This window comes from Musa acuminata, chromosome BXJ2-4, assembly GCF_036884655.1.
Source record: "Musa acuminata AAA Group cultivar baxijiao chromosome BXJ2-4, Cavendish_Baxijiao_AAA, whole genome shotgun sequence".
Lineage (NCBI taxonomy): Eukaryota > Viridiplantae > Streptophyta > Magnoliopsida > Zingiberales > Musaceae > Musa > Musa acuminata.
In genome coordinates, this window is record NC_088341.1 from 23,476,186 (window position 1) to 23,497,149 (window position 20,964).

Here is a 20,964-nt window from a genome sequence, read left to right on the forward strand (position 1 = left end):
TTTTAAAGAATCTTCACAATGTCAAAATTTTTTTTTCAGAGTAGTGCATTTCCAAAGCCAAATGTTCAGTCAAACTATATGATCGTGTTAATTTCAATCCTATTTTATGGGAACTAATAACCAATTGTATCACTTTCTAATGCCAATTCGGCATATAAACTAATGACCAATCATCGTACAGGTCAATTATGGGGTTAAGAGGAACATTGTTTTGGTTCATGTCAAGCTGCCGCATGTGCGCACGCACGTGAGACGTTACCATGTATAGGAAAGGTATGGAGGCCGCTCTCACATATTTTCGTGCTGACGTGGACGCAGGGATTAAACCCTAGCCAACACCCACCCCCTTGTTCCACTTAAACCCGCTCCCCTCCCGCTGCCGTCGTCCCGTGTCCGCCGGCCTTCCGTGCGGATCTCTTGGCTATTTCTTGAGGTATGGTTTCTCTTTTTTTTGCTTCGCTTTTGATCTATTTGCTATCTGTCGAGGCATTTACCTTCGTCCGATGTCGTCCGTGTGTTGGGATCCCCGTTGACGATGTGCGAGTGGAGCTCTTATGGCCTCGTCGATCGTATTGTTGTTTCATCGTTTCAGCTACGCCTCGGTGCTGAGCTCGTCGACTTCATAAGATGTTTATTCTCGCTGGTTCTTCTTGACATTGTTATTTTTTCTTCTTATGAGATTTTTTGGGTGTGGCAGCTGGCAAAGATAGTACCTTTTGCTTGATTCTATTAAGTATCGTTCTAGCATCTCTGTTTTTACCCCCTTTTGGTATCGTCTCTGATGCGTAGCTCATTGGTAGAAAGACAGGATCTTGATGCGATCTCACTGTTCTTTTTAGATTGTGGAGAGCAATTATTGCTGTGACTCATGTTGGGGCATGGCGTTGTGGGTTTGGAATAATAGATGAAGAGTAAAGGTGTTGTACAACTTTATACCGTGGCTAGGGGGTCGGTACGGCTCGGTCCGGTCCGAATGTGCAAGGTCAGCCACGTTGGAAGCAAAGGGATCAGTGAGGTCGCTTGGGTGCCGGGTCGTGGCCGACTTGGTCCATGACTCGGGCGATTGCCTTTGACGCGTACTTGCACCACTGGTCGGTGTTGGTTGGGAGATTCTCGACTCGACCCCTTCGATACTTAAGCTAGCAAGTGTGTAGTGTTAATGTCTTATGTTTTCGATCCCCCTTTCTTGGGCTAGGGGGCAGGTATTTATACCTGCGGAAGCGTATCGATCGTATGTGGATCGTTAATGGCTATTGATACTGGCATTCGGCGCGACCATGTGGCGTCGACTCATATGGCTCTGGGGGCTCGAGGCGGCTTGTATGGTCACCTGGCAATCGTGCCAACCCGTACGGTTTCGAGCTGTTCGGGGTGGTGCGTATCGCCACCTGGCGAGCAGCACCGATCTACATAGTCTCGGGAAGCCCGAGGATCGGTCATGCGCCCTTTGTTGACGTGCGTCGAGCTGCTCTCCATTGGCTCCATGCATGTTAGTTCCACATCGGTTCTACGGTGTGCTGTCACAAATGATCGTCGCGCACCTGCACAATATTGGGGAGTCCTGTACAATATCATCAGTGATCAAGACGTTCGGTTCCTAGGACGGTTCTGGACCGAGCTATTCAAATTGTTAGGGTCTAAGTTATACTTCTCCATAAGCCTCCACCCCTAGACAGATGGTCAAACCGAAAGGATAAACTCGCTCCTTGAGCAATATCTTCGGCACTACGTGAGTACCAACCAACGAGATTGGGTGAAGCTATTGGACATAGCATAATTCTCCTACAACTTGCAGCGGAGCTCTGCGTCCAACAAGAGCCCCTTCGAGATTATTACAGGACAACAACCGTCGACTCCTCACATCTTGACTATCGGGTATACTGGGAGTAGTTCGTCAGCATATCACTTTGCAAAAGAATGATACCGAAATGCAAATATTACGCGGGCTTACTTGGAGAAGGCGGCCAAAAGGATGAAGTAAGCAGACTTGGGAAGACGATTGCAAGAGTTCAAAATCGACGATTTGATGTTGGTGAAGCTTCAACCAACATCACTCCAATTCTTTAGGCACAAAGTACACAGGATTGGTGCGCAAGTATGAAGGGTCTGTCTCAATTATCAGTAGGGTGGGCAACGTCTCCTATAAGTTGCACCTGTCGGTGTTGCTCAAAATTCACAATGTTTTTCACGCCAGTAACTTGAAAGCCTACCACTCAGACTCGCGGGCCGGTTTGAACCATGTGTTTAGGGTAGGGAATCGATTGAGATCACGCTTAAAGCTAAAACACTTGTTTTGATAAAAGAATAAGGCTTCACGAGAAGTTGCTTCGCATTGCAAAACTCACTTTTCATTACAAGTAAAGCTGTTATATGTTTGTCGGGCTGGGTCCTTATAATCGAGGTCGAGACCCAACCCACTACAAAAAGCAAACGGAAAAAGACACTGGACAAAAAGCCCGAGGCCTCACTCGGCTGCGGGAGGAGGGACGCTATCGTCAAACGGGATGATGGGGTTCATGGGCAAAATCGAGAATGAATCCTGGTCGACCTCAAGGTCGGGATATCTTACCTGAAATCGGGTTAGGGCAAGTAGGTACCCATACTTATATGACATGCGTCCCGATTGCTGTAGCCCTGGCTTGAAGCCGGTGGACTCCTTGTATTGCTCCACTGCAGCCGACCATTGCCGTCTCCCAACCTGGCATTAAGTCCTCCACCTCTCGGATCTTAGGTCGGGTCGCCTAGAGGGCGCCTTTAGCTTCCCAGGCTTTAACCTTAGCAGCCTCAAGATCCTGGGACAATCCTAGCAGCTGGTCCTTTAGGTTCCAGTTCAGCCCCCGAGTGTCTTTCAGTTGCCGACGAGATTCGTTGAGTTCAACGTTTAGCTGATCCAGCTACCCAAACAGCTCGGTAGCTCGCACCTTGACTACAACAACGGCTTCGGGCCCCGACCCGACCTTTAGTTCTCGAACCTCGCTATGGAGGCTATCAATGATGATTGACATACTGTCACGGACTTAGCTGGTTTTGCCTAAGTTGTGCGGCACCCTTGCGTGTCCGTCCGCAAAGGTCAGCCTCCCATGGTCCCTTAGGACCCACAAAAGAGAAAACGGGTTAGAGAAAATGCCTCACTTGGGATCCATAAGCAAACATTCCAGGAAACACTTCATAGACAATGCAAATTACAAACAGACTTTACCCTCTGAATAGTTGCATAACAAAGGGTCAAAATGGTCCATTATAGACCAATAATCTCTCACAAGTGTCCACATGACACAACCTTTATTTACAAGCCTAAAGCGGCCACCAAATCCAACTAAAATGAGACTATTAAGCCTTCGGCCGTCCCTCTACATGCTGTGCAAAGCATGAACATATCAAAAGACACAGACATACATAAGCATTACATCAAACATCCTGTTTAGAAGTTTGTCCGTGACAATACGGTCAATGACCCGACTGGCGGCTCGAACCTGGTCCACCAAGCTCGTCACGTGGTGGAAGTGCTGCACAAGAAACATGACCCTCAGAAATCGTGGAAGAACTCTGAAGAAAGAAGAACGTTTGACACTCACCAGCGCAAGGTTCTTAGCCGAGGCATTGACCATAACCTCAGAGGGCACTCTATAAATTTCCTTCGCCAGGGGTGGGCAGAGGGCCCCTCGGCAATACTCTAGGGCGCTGGGCTCGTCGTCCTAAACCCGACTCTTCGCAGTGAGAGAGACCCAGTGGGGTTCCATAGGGGTGATGCCTGTAGCTTTGGGCAGATCAGCCATCTCGATGGTTGAGAATTGTTCATCCTTTGCATGGTCCTTAGTGCGCACATGTTCCACATGGACTTGGGACGTGTTGGCTCCTTGCCACGCTGCTGACCTCGCTGAGCGGGGGAAACCCTCCAAGGAGCCTCACCTTCAGCTCGAGGCGCTCTTGAAGACCCCTCGCCAGCCCTAGTCTCTTGAGGAGCCTCGCCCTTCGACGATCGACGCGCCATCATTTTTTCCATTTTATAGGGTCGGTCTGACCCACTAGGCCTTGCCCAAGGGGCTTCCGGCGCAGCAGTAAGGGCCCCAAAAGCGGGGGAAGGGTGAGGTCGAGACGAAGCCACGCCCGAAGCATTGCCCATCTCCCTCAGAGCCCTGAGATCCATCCTTGTCGAAGACATAATCAAACAAGGTTAGAGCAAAAAAAAAACAAAAAACAAAAAACGCAGAAGGCATGGGTCGCACCCCGAGGGGTCGAGCTAAGGCCTACTTCGACCAGTCAGTCTTCCTTCATCCTCCTTATTGCCTGGAAAAATGAGAGGATGTCCTTCAACTGCCCGACCCGCTCGGACTCTTTGTCGGACAGGAAGGGCGGGTTATTGTTGACGGCTTGAGCCGATCACACGAGGCTGAACTCCCAGCCCCAACTAAAACTCACAAAGAAGTAATGGGGTTTCCACCCCTTGTTATTCGTACGGGCGCCACTCACCTTAAAGCCGCCTCGGCCGGCCAGGTAATAACCCCTCCGACCCTTGCAAAGCTTGAAACAAGCAAGGAACAGGGTTCGGGTCAAGACGATCTCGGTCGCTCGACTCTCGCCGATGAACGCCACCAGGTAGCGCCACGAGTTCGACACCATCTGGGATGGCGAGATCCTCCACCACTAGAGGTAGGACTCGATGATCGAGTGCAACGACAGCCTGAGTCTTGCCTCCAAAGCATCACAGGATAGTGCAAACTTGTCACCGAGGGTGTCATATGGGTGCTGCCCTGGTCGAGGAGCGTGAAGCTCGAACTCAGGTGGGATGCAATACTTGGCCCAGAGTCGATTGAGTTGTAGTTGTGGACCTCCAAGGCTTGGATGGCCTTTATGTCCACCGAGGACATGCCTCCTGAGGACGAGCTCACATTCTCAACCTTGGGACTACCAAAAGATGACCCTACAACCTCAAGGGAAACCTGACCTGAAGAACTAAAGAACGAGGTGGAAGACATCCCGACTTGGAATAAGACGCTCAGAGGTCCCAAAAACATTATCGATCGAGGTATCAGAGGAATTTTTCGTTTAAAACAAAAAGAATCTGAAATGCCCAACGCAACTAATAGAGCTAAAACTTCATCGACGCATGATGCATCCATCCAAGACAAAAGCATATGGAGTACCCAAGACAAAAGCTCTTATCAAACAATAGTGTCTTCTATACCCAATGCTTCCATCTTAAATGAAGGCTCCTAGAACATCCTCTAATTATTTTTGACATAAGCAACAACCATCGTTTTATGAGATGAACATTATGCTCTAGCATAAACAAATCATAACTCAGCACAATGAAGTAAATTTTAGGAGCATTATTTTCATTCAATCGAGACCCTATGCGTAGCTCAGTCAACTTGGACATAACACACCAACTAGACATGCCATATTAACATATCATTTACAAATAATATTCTCTCATTTTGACACTCAATAGTTTATAATTAATGATAATCATATAAGGCAATATAGAATGGTCTATGTAAATATGTTTTCACTATGAATTGATTAGATCGAATTCATATATTTGAACACGTTATAATTTTTTAATACTTGAGATTATTTAAAACTGACTTAATTATTAAAGGTATCTTATCAAACCTACCATTAATATAATCTTTTATTAGAACAAACCAAAAATGGGATACAATATACTAGCTTTTTTTTTTTACTAAAAATAATTCTTCCATGTCTAGTTGTGGCTCCCACATTTGTATCCTCTTAGGTCCAAACTTGTATCTAATAATTTGAAGTGGATTCAGTAGAATGGACTGAACCCGGTCCGTCCCTCATGCTACATTTATGGCTAATTTTGTTGGCTAAGTGGCGGTTCAAATGGTTGCGGATCTTAAAGCTCGATTAGTAATCCAATGGCTGACGTTTCTCAGTTTTTTTTTTTTATTTTCTGGGAAATGGTGGTCAAATTCCTGCCAATATATTTTCTCTTTCAGCGGTGGCCCTCGTCTTCCAAGGTTAGTCTCCTCCTCCCTCGCTTCTCCCCTCTCTCTTCTTCGGGCCCCCTTTTTCATACTGCCGTTGTGGATTCGACATGCGGAGGAATCGACCGGGATCAAACAATTCAAAGCAAGAATTCGGCAGAGTTTGGCGTTCTTTGATCCATAATACTGGCTTGTTCATCGAAAATTCTGTGATGGGTTGATATTATGGGTGATTAATGCCGATCTCAATCCCGATTGGTTGGGTCAGGCCCAGTTAGGTCTGGGGAGAAAGCAAGAAAGAATAAGAAAGATAGCTATTTCTTCTTATACAAGGTGATATGTTTGTTCTAGCAGATTCTGAAGAAAAGATAGGGCAATAGTGGTCCTCCAAAACTCAGTTTTGGAAGAATGCCTGGGTACTATGACATGGATGACATCTTGATGGAGGATGAGGTTTGTGAGTGTACTTATGCTTTGGTAGATTATCTGTATGCTTCTCATTTGTGATCAAATGTGGCAATTTGCAGCCTATTTCTGTTGTCTTTCAAGTTGGAGCTCATGGTTGTGGCCTTCTAGATCCAGGTTCAGAAACCATCGATGTAAGTCATTTGTACTAATATGAGCAATAAATTGTTGTTTTGTCATCTAAAAGTTTCTCGTTTATTGTTCTTATCTGTCATTGCCTAGATCGAAAAGGGCACTAAGATGGATCTGCCTTATTGGCTTGCTCACCAGTTGCACTTGAGGCAAGCAGTATCTATTAGTGTTCCAGCCAGCTTCAGCCAAAAGTACGGAACATTCTTCGCATAATTCTCACAAATGTAAATTAATTTCGGGATATAGATTTTTAGAGGCATTGGCTGATTCTTTCAATTCAGTCAATCAGAGATGAGGATTGAAAGAATCAGTAGGTTTGGTGTATACTAGTATTTTGTGACCCTAGGTTTTTCATGAGACTTCCATATATCCATTTAAATTGCTTGTCATCCTGTTCATGAATGCTTTCAAAGGCTGGCTGCAGTTTCAAATTGTAACTATTTTGGGTTCCCTCTAAGAAATGTTGCATTTGATGGATGTCTGTGCCATCAATATCTTAGCTTGGTGACTTTTTGGATACCAACCGATTGAAGGAGTGCTTAGTTAAAAGCTGGCTACTTGAGTCAACATAACTATTTCTTCACTCTAATTGATTGTTAATAATCTTGTCAACAGTTGGCTAAAATAGCGAAGACAAGATTAATTGAGTTTGTCAAAAAAAAATTTCTCTGATGAAACAGAACTAGGAAGGAAATCCAGGCTGATGCTGCATGTGTTGATCTGAAGGGTCGTTGCCCATACTTTTATGAGTTGGGATGCAAGATTGCGCCACTGTAAGTTCTCTATTAGATGAACTTCTATCTATCTCTTCATATATGTGATTGTAATTATCTTCGCTTGTGTTGAAATATTTGGGAAGTCTTAGAGTTTTTCAACTTTCTTTCTCTAAAACAGTTTTGTTCTGTTGATTATGTTGTATGACTTATTTAGTAACATATAATTTTTTATAATTTATCCAAACAAATCTGCACAAACATTGTGTCTAGACGACTGATATAATACATGCTTCAGTTGGTAGGTTTATAGATTGTTTCATAGCCACTGTATGTTTGGAAATGAGTTTGTGTGTCTAAAAAAGTTAACGCTGGTGTTAAAAAACAATTCACCGCTGATAATTAATTAGATTCAGTAGTGGTAGAGTTGAATTGTCTGCTATCAAGTTGTCATTGTAAAAGAGGAACTTGGAGGGTACTTGAAAATTTATTGCTCTATTGTTGTTTGGTTTGTGATTCATGTAACAAGTTCACAATGCCATCTCTCTTATGTGAAGGCATGATGAGACTTAAATAACAGCTGCTCTCGAAATTATGTTTCCATTATTTTTTTTAAATTGGAACTTTCTGGGTATAGATGAGACTTAATATATGCTTCAGATCCAGCAATCATTTATATCATTGTGATGACAGGGTTGGTGACAAGACAATTGGATCCTTTCTGCTTTATGCATTCACGGATCGGTACAAGGAGATGTTGAGCAAGTCACACAGTGCCTCAGCTGTTCCAAGATTCTCTTCACGTCTTACAAAAGAAGAGTCACAATGTGAGACTCCCTTCCGTTGATCAACTCTGCCTGTTAAATTATTGCTGCCGATATAGCACTAAACTTGTGTTGTTTGACCACCTGAAGTGTTCGAAGCTGCTCGCTCTTCAATGGCAGCATTCAAGAAATGGCGTACAGGTGGGTCGCGATTGGAGAAGGCATCGATCCTTGGGAGGAAAAGGAAGAGAACCATACCACTCGGCCCATCTTCACCGTAAATAAACTTGCAAATTGTGAAATACTAGTCTTTGTTGTGATTCTTCTCTCTATCTTTGGAATGTACTGCGTGTTGCATGTTGCTCCAAGTAAAATGTATGCATTTCTCTCTTCTGTTCTAAAGTTTCCTTTTTCTTGTTACGAATAAAGAGTAATAGGATTCTGTCTAAAAAGTATAAAATATTTTTCATTTTGAGTAATGCAGCTCAGGCAAAAATAACTGAATAATGTATTGTTGTGCAATGAGAAGTGACAACACTTAGCTGATTATTGGCAACACTTGTTTCACGAATATGTAATTAGTCAAACAGTAACCAAAAGAAGGGTGATGAGTTTAAACGTTTATGGTAGCATTTTCTTTCCTACTATTCTTGTACTTGTGATAAAGAGAAGTAAAATATTTACGCTGTTTGTTTTGTATCATTGGAGATTGACAGGTAAACTAGAGGGGTTCTAGCGTGCAACCTCATTTTGTAGGAGGTTATATCGTATGCAGTAATGATCCGATGATTGAACGGTCATATCGACTTGCATTGATGGTGGTCGAGTCACCACCATATGTGGGCCGAAACCCCTTTGTCAACAACCATCAAGGATACGGGCCTTTCAACAACATCATATTGAGTTTTTGTCCTTAGACGAGTCAGTCATGAAAGCAATAGCATTGACTACAACGTTAAAAGTCCGATGGAGGATGCAGATTCTACCAAGAACAAGACAGGGTGCCGAAAGTTCATCCTTAGGTTGGCTTAGTCTCCCACAGCTTGCATGTAATATAATTCACATTGCACATGTCCTAAGGAAATTGTGTATACCAAACTCAATACCATATTAAGAATATAAAATAAGATTATATTCTTATTTTACGTCCTCGTGCTTAACTTGGATAAGAAACCAGTGATCCCGCCTCGACATGTGCTTGCGTCATTGTCACTACGCCACGTAGCTGTAACACTGTACGACCCGCTGCGTCTCTATATCTCTACCCGAAGACCTCGTTTCCATTTTGGGCTCTTTGTCGATCCTTCCTTGGGTACTTTGATCGGAATCAAGGTGTTCGAAGAGGCATCATAAAGTTGAGGCTTCGATCCGGAGGGTCGCCGGCGAGGACACTGCGATGTCTGGTGCTGCGAAGATTCAGAGTTGCTGCGCCGACACTGGCCCGGGCTATCCGTCCCCCCTCGAAGCCAACCATGTCGGGGCCGCGGGAGGCCTTGATCTACGTTACCTGTGTCTACAATGGTAAAAAGATCGCGCCTCTTGGTTGTTAATCTGAGCGATTTAAGCTTGGGGGAGTTACTGTTTTTGATTCTGATGTGTTTTCTCCGTAGGCTGTTGTTACCTTTTTGCTCTCCATGCGTTTAGACGAGGAATCTTCATATGCATATTCCTTGATATTAATCCTCGTGGATTCAGTAGTCTCTTCTTTTTTTTATTCAATCGAGACGACAAGTTCCTCACAACAATAACACTAACACTAACAAAAACAAATTCGTAAGTCTCACCTACTTCAATTTTTATTTATAATTTTTATTAAAATATTTTTAGATCTTCCTCAACCTTTCCTCGTACCAATACCGCATCCAGTAATCTCCCACAGATGCCCACGATTTTATTTCATCTTATCTTTTATCGAAGAAGCGATGCCTACCACGACTAAAAATATTTTTTTTAACTCCATACATCCATCTCAACATTCTCATCTCAGCAACATAATATTTTTTCTTAACCATCCAATATTCAAAAGTTTCTCACCAACAAACAAAATGAATTATATTGTTGGTTAAAGTGTTTCCTATTTTAATTGCTTAGGAACTAAATATGACTTGTATTAATCTTGCTTTGGAACTAAATCGCCAACCAACAAAATGAATTATATTGTTGGTGATTTCATTGTTTTCTTCCAAAATAAAAGGTCTTACTTTTATCATTAATGAGAAGGAATAGGTGATGGCATTTTTAGTAACTATGCACTTTTGATTTGGGACCTGATTCTGTTATTCGTGCATGATGTCAGGTGCTCAGGGGCCATCAAAGGCCACCTTGCTTATTGATCATTGATGTAACTTCTCTAGCTGTCAGAGGTTTGATTGAGATTTGGCCCCTTCTTTGACTGTTCAGGAGTTCAGTTCTCATGATACGTATTCCCTTTCTTTAAGGGCATCAGCAACGTTTTCCAACATATCAGGAGATTTGGACTTCTTTCTTGTATTTATAATCTTGTATGAAATACATACTCAGAACAGGGATTTCTGGGGTTTAAAAGAATAATCTTTCAAAATTTGGCATTTGTAAGTTCTTGTTTTTGTTTTTTGTTCTTAGTTTCTGGGAGTTTATGGGGTTTTATTTCATGGTTGTTTAATGCTTGATCTCCATTGTCGCTTTGGAGGAATCTTGCAGGTTTCTAGCTCATTCCTTTTGAACTTGGTAAGTATGCATGATTATTTATAGCATAACTAGATGCATAACACCAAAAGTCATCAAATCATGACCAACTGGCCAATTTGATGAGACGAGGAAGAAATCTAATTCTATCATTATGAAAAAATATTGAATTGAGAATCACATTGTATTTGTTCTTACAAAAGCATAAGCTAATGTAACACCCTCAGTTGAACTTATTGTAGAAGAAGCAAATTTTGAATTAATTGGATATGGGCTTACTCCTAAGGAAACTTTATGTCTCCTTTCTTAAGCATTTCCTTTAAAGTGATACTTGAAGAAGTTATACATGATACATTTAAGATGAATTTTCTTTTATCAACAGTATGTTTCATAGTTAACTCTTTATAGTTTTCTTTTCATGATTGTGGTCTATTCATGTTTATATTTTCTACTACTTTTAGTTCTGGACTTCAGCATTAAAGTATTTGTAGAAATTTTTTCCTGTGTTTGTGCTATTCACTCTTGTGTCCAATTACGGTTCTTATTAGAAGAATCAACCTTTTCCACGACCGCTAAATTTTATGCTGTCTTAAATAAAATGCCTTTGTTCAATGGATTTTACAACAAAGATATTCTCTTCAACTACACAGGAACTGGAATAGAAAAACCGGACTACTTGGCGACTGTGGATGTTGATCCTAACTCCCCAACATATTACAAAGTAATTCACAGGCTTCCCATGCCCTATATTGGTGATGAACTGCATCATTCTGGTTGGAATGCCTGCAGTTCTTGTCATGGTGACCCTTCAGCAGTTTGGCAATTCTTGATTTTGCCTTCATTGCTGTAATCCTCTGTTGTGTTTTGCGTGTTTTATATTATTGCTACTTTTACATGTCTTACTTTGATGTGTTCCTGCAAAGAAGATAATTATTTGTTAGATTATACATAAATGGTGACCAGCTTAAACGATATTCTAAGCTATTCTTTGACTATTTCAGTTATAGAAGTTCATTGTCAAACTATCTTTAGTACACTTTCATAAAGAACTAATAGGTCTCTTGAAGATTATGAAAGTTTCCTTTCATAAAACTTTGATTTGATTATCATTGTCAATGAAATCGGACTAAATGTCCTTATCTGTGCCCCCTAGCAGGAGAGCCGAGGCCTCGCGGGCCCTCCTTCTAAGACTATATGATAAGTCAGTATTTGTTATCATCAGCATGAGCACAAGGGCTCATATGGAATTGAGGGCTTGTAAGTCCTTGGTTCCCTTACTCCTTAACCGATGTGGGACTAAATATGCTTATTAGTGCCCCCCAGCAGGGGAGCCGAGGCCTCATGGGTGCTCTTTCTAGCTCCATCTGATAAGTTAGCATTTGCCATTATCGGTGCGAGCACGAGGGGAAAGATGACATGGCAAACACGTAAGCTAAAATGTGATGACATGTGGCCAATGGGTCGACCATCCTAATGTGTCGGTCAAATCCAGTCGACAAGTGAACGTCAGATCCGAAGACGCATGGCCACAATGGGCCATATGTGGCCGATCGTCCAACCATCTAACCCTATGATAGGCGCAATCATACGACATGAGCTTCAAAAGCAACGAACATCGTGCCACACTCTTGCCCAAAACATCACATGAACTTCTCTTACAACCGATGATCTTGAACATAACTATTTCCAAACTATATATAAAAGGAATCTTGAGGTATGCATTCCCCATATTCTCTTAATCTCACCAGCTAGTTCAACTAGTCCTCAACTCCGTGACTTCTAAAACTGATTTGATTTTTGGAGGGGCATTTGTTGGGAAAGCCCTTGACTTAGTCTTGCAGGGTCAGCACCTCGGGAAACTACAAGTAGGACTTGAGACAACTTTGGAATGACCCTCAATTGAATCAGACTTACCTCTCCAACTCAGACAACAAGAATCTGATGTAACACCAATAAAAGGAGTATAATTGTTATATGTAATAATTGGTATAGTTAAGATAAATTAATCTAAGAGGCTCTAGAAAAAGTGAAGTGCTTAGTGGTATGGGTTTCTTCAATTTTCTATTGACTTGAGGTTTTGCTTTCTGCCCGCTCTACTTTGGCATGACTTGGTATTTGGTTAAGTGCTTAGCTCTCGGAAAAGTTTGAAGTGCTTAGAGGTAGCAACTCAAGTGCTAAGAGAGAGTAGAAAATAAAATTGGTGTTTTCTGGGACCTATTCTTTAAGTGACTATCAAGAGTCAAGGTCATCAGCAAATGGCTGTTTGATGTTAAAAGAAAGGGGATTGAGGAGGCTCTTTCATATGCTTCGAGATAGAGGACCAAGTAATAGTTGATTGAAAGTCAACTTGTGTTCTAGTTACCACATCTGGTTTTGTTTTGCAAAAGACTGTTTGGTTCGATCTATTTCACATGTGGTTCTGCCTTAAGGTTCAAGTTTAGAAATTCTGGTCAATACTGCCAATATTGGTGTTTCTTGTGCTATTTCCTAAATGGATAACACAATTTACCCTGTTATGATTCAAGCATGGACAAAACTGATTTTCTTGATTTTATAGTGCCGTTACCCGAAGCAGCTTATATATATATATATATATATATATATATATATATATATATATATATATATATATATATATAGTTTGATTGTTTTGCTCCTGTATCTTCCAAAAGGGCAAAAGATTTCTAAGAGTTGTTTCATGGATCCGCAAGAGAGCACTTGGGTTTTTCCAATCAATAAAAAGTGTATCATGCTTGAATCTAATCGGAGTTCGTAGTGGTGGAGGAACTGGATTAGAAAAAAGAGAGATTCTAGTTCTAAGAGTATAGGGTGAACTCAATTCTCTTCTTTAGCTCAGGGTTAACACTTATTGAAGTTAAAAGCAAGGGCGCAAGCAAAAGCAAGAATGAAGTACTTTTTCTTTAGTATAGGGATAGGGTTCATAAGCGAGTAACTGAGGAAGTTGTGATCGATGACTTTCTTCTAGTAACAGAGCGAGTAGTGTTAGATGACTTTCTTCTAGTAACAGAGTGAGCAGTGTTAGATTACTTCTATATAGGAGAGCACACAATTCAATTCCTCAGTTAAGTGAGGTTACCGCTATGTGGGCTACTATCTACTTTCTTATGAACTACAGCCAACTTGAAACCGTACTCCACGCAAAGCAAAGGGAAAGCCAAGAACAGAACTCTACGACAACAAGAGGAACACGCCCCGAGAGTACAATGTGTTAGAGCTTAGAGTAATGGAGTCTTTTAGTTTGAGAGTAAGGAGTGTTGTATATGAATTATAGAATATGTTAGTAATAATCTTTTTAAGCAGGAGTTCACAGTTACGCATTAGCTTGTTTATTGTGTTCAGGAGGCGGCGTGGCATTAGGGGGTGCTGCTTATGTTAATGTGGTAGGTTACTTCATTATACGACTTCTTTATTTCATGATTGTCTTACTTCGCTTTGCCCAAGAGTTAGGCACTAAGGGTTCGCAAAGACTAGATAGTGATATTCTCTTTTTAAGCAGCACTCAATTCAACTTTTGCACTATTTTCTATTCCTTTTTGACTTTAGTTACTGCACATCTCTCTCCTTTCGCTTCACCCTCTGCCTTAATTCAATTCTTTAGCGCTTTCCTAGCTAACGTGAGTTTGCTTGCTAGCACGCACTTCGGTTTGCTTAGTTGCTTGTTTGTTCCGTTGTGCTATAAGGGTGCTTATGTCAATCGGGGTAGCTGAACAGAATAAGAAGCAAGGGCTAATGCGAGTTCCGGACTATAGGTGAGCTTTGGAGTAAGAGAGTGAGCATACTGATTTGTATATGATGAATGTGAGATTCTATACTTTGTTTATTCAGCATTCAATTCTCTTCTATTCTTGACACTCAATTCTAGCTCTCATACATACCTAGCAAATGCAAAATAATAAGTTAGTGCCCCGCTCAGCGTTAGCACACTTAGGTTTGCTTTTTTGTTTGTTCCCTTGCTTGTTGCTTCTGGAACTCTAATGGCTAATGTACATCACGCTGAAGGAGGCCAACCATAATCAAGGTAAAGGCAATCAGTTGAGTTACCAACGAGAGGTCTTACCGACCACATAAAGGTAAAGGCAATTAGTTTTGTTACCAACGAGAGGTCTTATCGACCACATAAAGGTAAAGGCAAGAAGTTGAGTCTGATAATGAAGTTCCAGAGGCCGACTACACAAGGGATAAGGCTGTCACCCTGATTTCGAGTTGTTTAAGTGATGTTCAACGTTGTTTAAACTTTAAACGATGTTCAACTCCTCTTATACGTAATCATTATTTCATACCCTGTCAGGCTGTTCTAATGCATTTTAGCCTAGAAGGATGGCGTTCAAACTTGTACCTTCAAGCTGTGTGGGGTGCTTTCAATTCAATTAAAGGTTTTACTGGCCCTATCGTTCAAGTCAAGTATAGAGTGGGTGCTAACGTAAGCTTTGTTTTGAGTTTAGAGTCACAGCAAGGGAGCAAGAAGCAAATGGTAGAGAGTTACCCCTTAGCACCTCGAACAACTCGCTATTGTGTAACAGAACAAGCAACAAAACTAGTAATGCTAGCAACTCGCACAGCAGTGCAAGAGCAACGGAACAAACAAACTAGCAAGGGAACAAACAACGGCGCAAGAACAAACAAGCAGTGGCAACAAACAAGTAACGGTGCAAGCCCATGTCCGTTAGTGAGCTATTAAAACGTTAGTGAGTTTGCCAGTGCAGGACGTTATGCGTTAGTATGAGTCATAAGAGTTTCTATCTTCAACATTAGGGAGTTTGCCCACATGCATTAGGGAGTTATGCAAGAATTTAGTACTGGAGTATTTGGTAAAGCCCACTCCACTCGAAGTCAAGTTCCAGTTGAGTATAGAGAAGGTGCCGATATTCAATGGTTGCAGATGCATTAGTGAGAGAATTTGCCAGAACAAGGCCTCAACTCATCTTTTCAACAAGCAACAGTGCAAGCCATTAGGGGAGTTGTATTTGTTGTGCGCTGGGAGTTTGAACAAACAGTAAGGTAAGGAGCTAGTGACTGGAATAAGTAAGAAAAAGCAACGGAGAAAGCAGCAAGGGCAAGAATTCTTTACAACATGTATAGGGTAGTGCGAACTCTATGGAGTGCTCCGGCACTCCGTAAGTGCAACTAGTAGATTGTTCCCTTGCTTGTTTATGCGTTATTGAGCGGAACACCTGCAGCTTTAAGAATTTCATATATCAGGTTAGGGCATAAGAAGAAGATATTCTTAAAGCAAGAGTTAGCAGTAAGCTGTTGGGTTATAGGTTACTAAATGAAATTAGTTAAGTAGGTGCATTATAGGTTCCTGCCAATAAGCATTAGTGCACAACAATTTGTTTCATTTAGTGCAAAAGAAATAGAGACATAATAGAGTAAAAAACTCTGAAACTAACGCTCATAAGGGGACATAAGCATCGGCACTATAGTCCAGCAAATCTCAAGATTATGGTCGGTTCACAAGGAGACATAAGAATTGGCACCATAGTAGGGTAGTCTTTCCTCACAAATGGACACTAGAGCCAGAGCCCTCGATTCACTCATTTCAACGAAGCGAAGTCAGTTCTTAGCTATTGATCGACAAGGGGCCTTCTTATTTATTTTTTTTTAAGAGAACTATACAAAATCTGTACATTAATCAGTTTCTACTTTGCCCTTGTGCTAGCACTTATTAGAGTAAGGAGTTTTACTATATTCTATCATAGGGGAGCACTCAATTTAATTCAAACAAGCAATCAAAATAGTTTTGTATGGTTTCAAGTTTGCTGTAGCTCTGAAGTAGTAGAGTATTGTTGAATGAATACAAGAGATTAGCAGAACAGAGCATATCTTCGAACCTCACCTCACTTGCATAGCCTATAAATATAGGTATCAGTATTGTTTAATTGCTTTCTAAGGGCGATTCCTGGGTTTCTTGAACTGGGACCTGCAAACAGAGGATGAAAAACTACTTAGAAAGAAACTAATTCACTTGTATCCTTTAGTGTGAGTATATCGTTCGGATGCCAATTTAGGTAATTAAAGTCATATGTCTGTGGTCAGGTTACTTAATGTTAGAAGATGTTTGTTTTATGACTTCTATAGTTGAGAGATTATATATATATATGTATATATATATGTGTATATATATATATATTTATATATATGTATATATATATATATATACATATATATATATATGTATATACATATATATATATATGTATATGTATATGTATATATATATATGAGTCCTGCTTGTGATGGCTGGTTTGGAACTACACCGGATAGCACTCCTAAGCTACCTGCCGTATTATCTACCATTCATATATTTTTAATCAACGGGCCTAATCATTTTTGTATTTTTCAGATCCAGTCGCATATATGTTGTTGACACTACAAAAACTCCAAGAGCTCCATCATTGCATAAGGTTGTTGATCCCACAGATATTCTGCAAATGACTGGGCTAGCATATCGTCATACCTCTCATTGCCTTGGATCTGGTGATATAATGGTGTCTTGCCTTGGAGATAAAGAAGGAAATGCAACGGGGAATGGCTTCCTGCTTCTTGATTCAGATTTCTGTGTGAAAGGAAGGTGTGGTGTTCATTGTTCTCTTTAATTTGAAACTTGAAATCTAGGCATCTACCTTAGTATGTTTTGATAATATCTAGACTTAGTTTGTTTAGTACATATATTTCTTGGTTTTAACCCTCTCAAAGCCACTGATGTCCTTTCCTTTATCCCATTTTATAGTAACAAAATTGGTGATGTTTTTGGTTACTTGCTAAGTCTTTTCCTCAGAAATTGATCTGAAAAATCATTATAAGGATTTTTCAAATACACTTTCTGCTTTAGAATGTTTTATCCTTCCATCTGAGGAAATATTCATTGATAAAGCACTGATTATTCGAGTGGCCATGAGCCAACCAGTACTCTGATTGGCTTGCATTGTATATGATTTATATTGTATATGATAAACTCCCCAAATAATAGATAACTGTTCTTGTTTAAATTGGCAATCCCCTGAAGGTAGAATCTTGAGAATCTTAATGAAAAAAGGCTGATGTCTGCTTGAATTTGAAATTCATGATTTTGTGATTGGGGGTCCATCTTGGCTATTGATTGAGCACAGAACAGAACAGAATAACAATAAATCGCTCTCATAAGAATTAGTATCATAGAAAATGAATCCTGATCACCTGGGTTCTTCTGATTTTGTAGAAGATGCTTCAGTGGTAAGTTCTAACCGTATGAGTGGTGTTGGAGAATGTTATTGTGAAGTTCAAAAGCATCTTTTGTTTAATTTAACAGAACATTGTCATAAAAACTAAAAAGAAATTTGGTTTAGATCAGAAACTGTCAAAAGTAGTAACATGATTCGCAGGTCCTTGCTGCAATAAGTGTACTAAAGGTCCTAATGTATTTTGATTTTGTCATTCAATTAAGGAATTATCCAAATCGGTTTTCGGTGCTTCTTTCGTCATTATACCTGTGTTGTCTGGTTTATGCATGTGATGAATATATCAAAGTGCATTGGAATTTAGATTAAGCATTCAAATGAGCTTGGACAATCGCTTATGGTGATCATTATGATGAATGTTCATATTCATTTCTATTTATTTGTTTCATTTTGCTTCCTTGCTGCCAATAATGTTTGACCTTGTTGTCTAATGCAGATATCCATACGGGTGGGAAAAACCAGGTCATAGTCCTTTGTTTGGCTATGATTTTTGGTACCAACCACGTCACAAGACCATGATCAGCTCATCATGGGGAGCTCCTGCAGCTTTTTCAAAGGGTTTCAACCTACAACATGTTTCAGACGGATTATATGGAAGATACTTGTATGTTTATAGCTGTCCAGATGGTGAACTAAAGCAGACATTGGATCTTGGAAATGCAGGGCTCTTACCCTTAGAAGTCCGTATTTGTGTTGTTCTTTCTCAATAAAAGAAACTCTAATATATTCACATTCTGAAAAAATTTGCTGTTCTTTGCAGGCACGATTTCTGCATGACCCATCTAAAGACACTGGCTTTGTTGGCTGTGGTTTGTCCAGCAACATGGTGAGGTTTTTCAAGACCACAGATGGTGCCTGGAGCCATTAGGTTTGTTTTGCCATCTGCTTTTCTAGCTTTCTAGTGATTCTGCCTGCTTTTCGATGGGATACCAAGTACTAAGAAATCTCTGTATAATATCTGTTTTGTAAGGTTGCCATATCTGTAACGCCACTGAAGGTGCGAAACTGGATTCTACCCGAAATGCCAGGGCTGATCTCAGACTTTCTCATCTCTCTTGATGATCGGTACCTCTATTTTGTCAACTGGTTTCATGGAGATGTTAGACAGTATAGCATTGAAGATCCTTCAAAGCCGGTGCTGACAGGACAAGTATGGGTTGGAGGTCTCCTTCATAAGGGAAGTGACGTAGTCTATGTGTCAGAGGATGGGGCGGAGTCACAATTTAGTGTACCTGTGATTAAGGTGAGTTACCTTCTATCCGTGTATATTTACATTCTAGTTTCATATTTAACATTTCTACCATTATTCTGCAAGCAGCATGTGTTCATTTTGAATTACTAGTTTTGAGTCTTCTTCTTTTCTTTGATTAGAAATAGGCATGAACTACATGCTTATAGAGGTTTTCGAGATTCCTTTGTTGCCTATGAGTGGGCATTTTAAAATGAACTGGTAACATGGGAAAATTGGAACCAATTCTTATCTTGGTAGATGCTTCTGTTAATTCAAAGACTAAAAGAAGCGTGACAAGGTGTTAAAAATAGAAGCGACAACTTTTTTGTGTTGTAAGTTTTCTTTGGTGGGAATTGCATCTAATGTACGATTTAATATGGAAGAAGTATAGTTTCACCTCGAGAACCATATTCTCGCCGAATAGGACTGTAAAGGTTATAGCTTGTCACAATGACAACTACTCTTTTTATCAGGGAAATCGACTTAGAGGAGTACCGCAGATGATTCAACTGAGCTTGGATGGGAAGCGGCTGTACGTGACAAACTCACTCTTTAGTGTGTGGGATCAACAATTTTATGGCCCAGATTTCATGAAGAAGGGATCTCACATGCTGCAGATTGATGTGAACACCGAGCAAGGTGGATTGACCATGAATCCAAACTTCTTTGTTGACTTTGGGACAGAGCCTGAAGGACCTGCACTGGCACATGAGATGAGGTATCCTGGTGGAGACTGCACTTCCTATATTTGGATATAGATGAAGCAGCTTCGGAGTAGAACCCGGTTATTGCTGTAGCAATTTGCGAAATCTTTATGGAACGAGGTTAATGTACTATGTGATTTCTCTACTTGGTGTTCAGGTGGTTACGAGAAAAGGATTCTCACTATTAGCTTCTTTTGTTGGTTGTTGATGATCTCTTGAATGAGTAGTTTGATGTGTGTACTGTCAATTTACTGGTTTATGTGCATTACTGCATGCATGTTGGTATGCACACTCAAACTATTAGCCAAAAATATTTTACTGTCTCTATAAGTCTGGATCACTGGAAATGTGAGATGTATATGGGAGTGCAGTGACTGACTACATATTTGGATGTTGATATGCACACTCAGAAACTATTAGCCAAAAAATATATTTTACTGTCTCTAAAGTCTGGATCATAGGAAATGTGAGATGTATGTGGGAGTCCGGTGACTGCATCCATATTTTAGTCTTTGTGATGTCTGACAGACTTAATATGTTACTATTGGGGAGAGATTTAGAGATAAATAAATATATAATATACTAAAAAGAGAGGAGAAATAAAAATTAAAAGAGAAATTTACAAATTAAAAAAATAAATAATATGCCAGAGATAAAATAAATAAATAAATAAATAATATATCAAAAATAGAGAAGAGAAATTCAAAGATAAACAAATAAATAACATATCAAAAAGTTGACGTATTGATAAATTTTTATTATATGAGAAAAATAAATATATAGAATAATTAAGTTCAAACTCGAGTATTTATAGAAACAAATCTTAGTTCAAAAAAGTTTTCCAAGTAGTTTGGATCCTAAAGTTTTTTCGTATAAAAAAATAACAGAAATAAGTTTTTAGAGAATCTCATAACGTAAAAAAAAATTAATTTTCAGAGTAGTGCATTTCCAAAGCCAAATAAATATTCAGTAAAATTCAACTGTTGAATGTGCTAATATTCAACTGTTGTTCTCAGTGAAATTTCAATCCCATTTTATGGAAATTAATATCCAATTGTATCACTTTCCAATGGCAATTCGGCATACAAACTAAACATAA

The 20,964-nt window shown here is 40.2% G+C and overlaps 1 protein-coding gene and 1 pseudogene across 2 annotated transcripts; both read left to right on the forward strand.

Moving 5' to 3' along the window:
• The first annotated feature begins 295 nt into the window (after window positions 1–295).
• On the forward strand, window positions 296–8,421 carry LOC103981783 (uncharacterized). Of its 2 annotated transcripts, XM_009398523.3 has the most exons (8): window positions 337–433; window positions 5,967–5,987; window positions 6,309–6,407; window positions 6,482–6,553; window positions 6,642–6,742; window positions 7,232–7,324; window positions 7,958–8,091; window positions 8,179–8,421. In XM_009398523.3, the coding sequence occupies exons 3-8, from the start codon at window positions 6,363–6,365 to the stop codon at window positions 8,307–8,309; spliced, it is 576 nt and encodes a 191-aa protein (XP_009396798.2). In that variant the 5' UTR covers window positions 337–433; window positions 5,967–5,987; window positions 6,309–6,362; the 3' UTR covers window positions 8,310–8,421. The 2 variants fall into 2 exon arrangements, with proteins under 2 accessions (XP_009396797.2, XP_009396798.2); XM_009398522.3 differs by lacking the exon at window positions 5,967–5,987 and having other exon boundaries at window positions 296–433.
• Window positions 8,422–9,252: 831 nt separating this feature from the next.
• Window positions 9,253–20,188, forward strand: LOC135586976 (selenium-binding protein 1-like; annotated as a pseudogene).
• The last annotated feature ends 776 nt before the right edge of the window (window positions 20,189–20,964 follow it).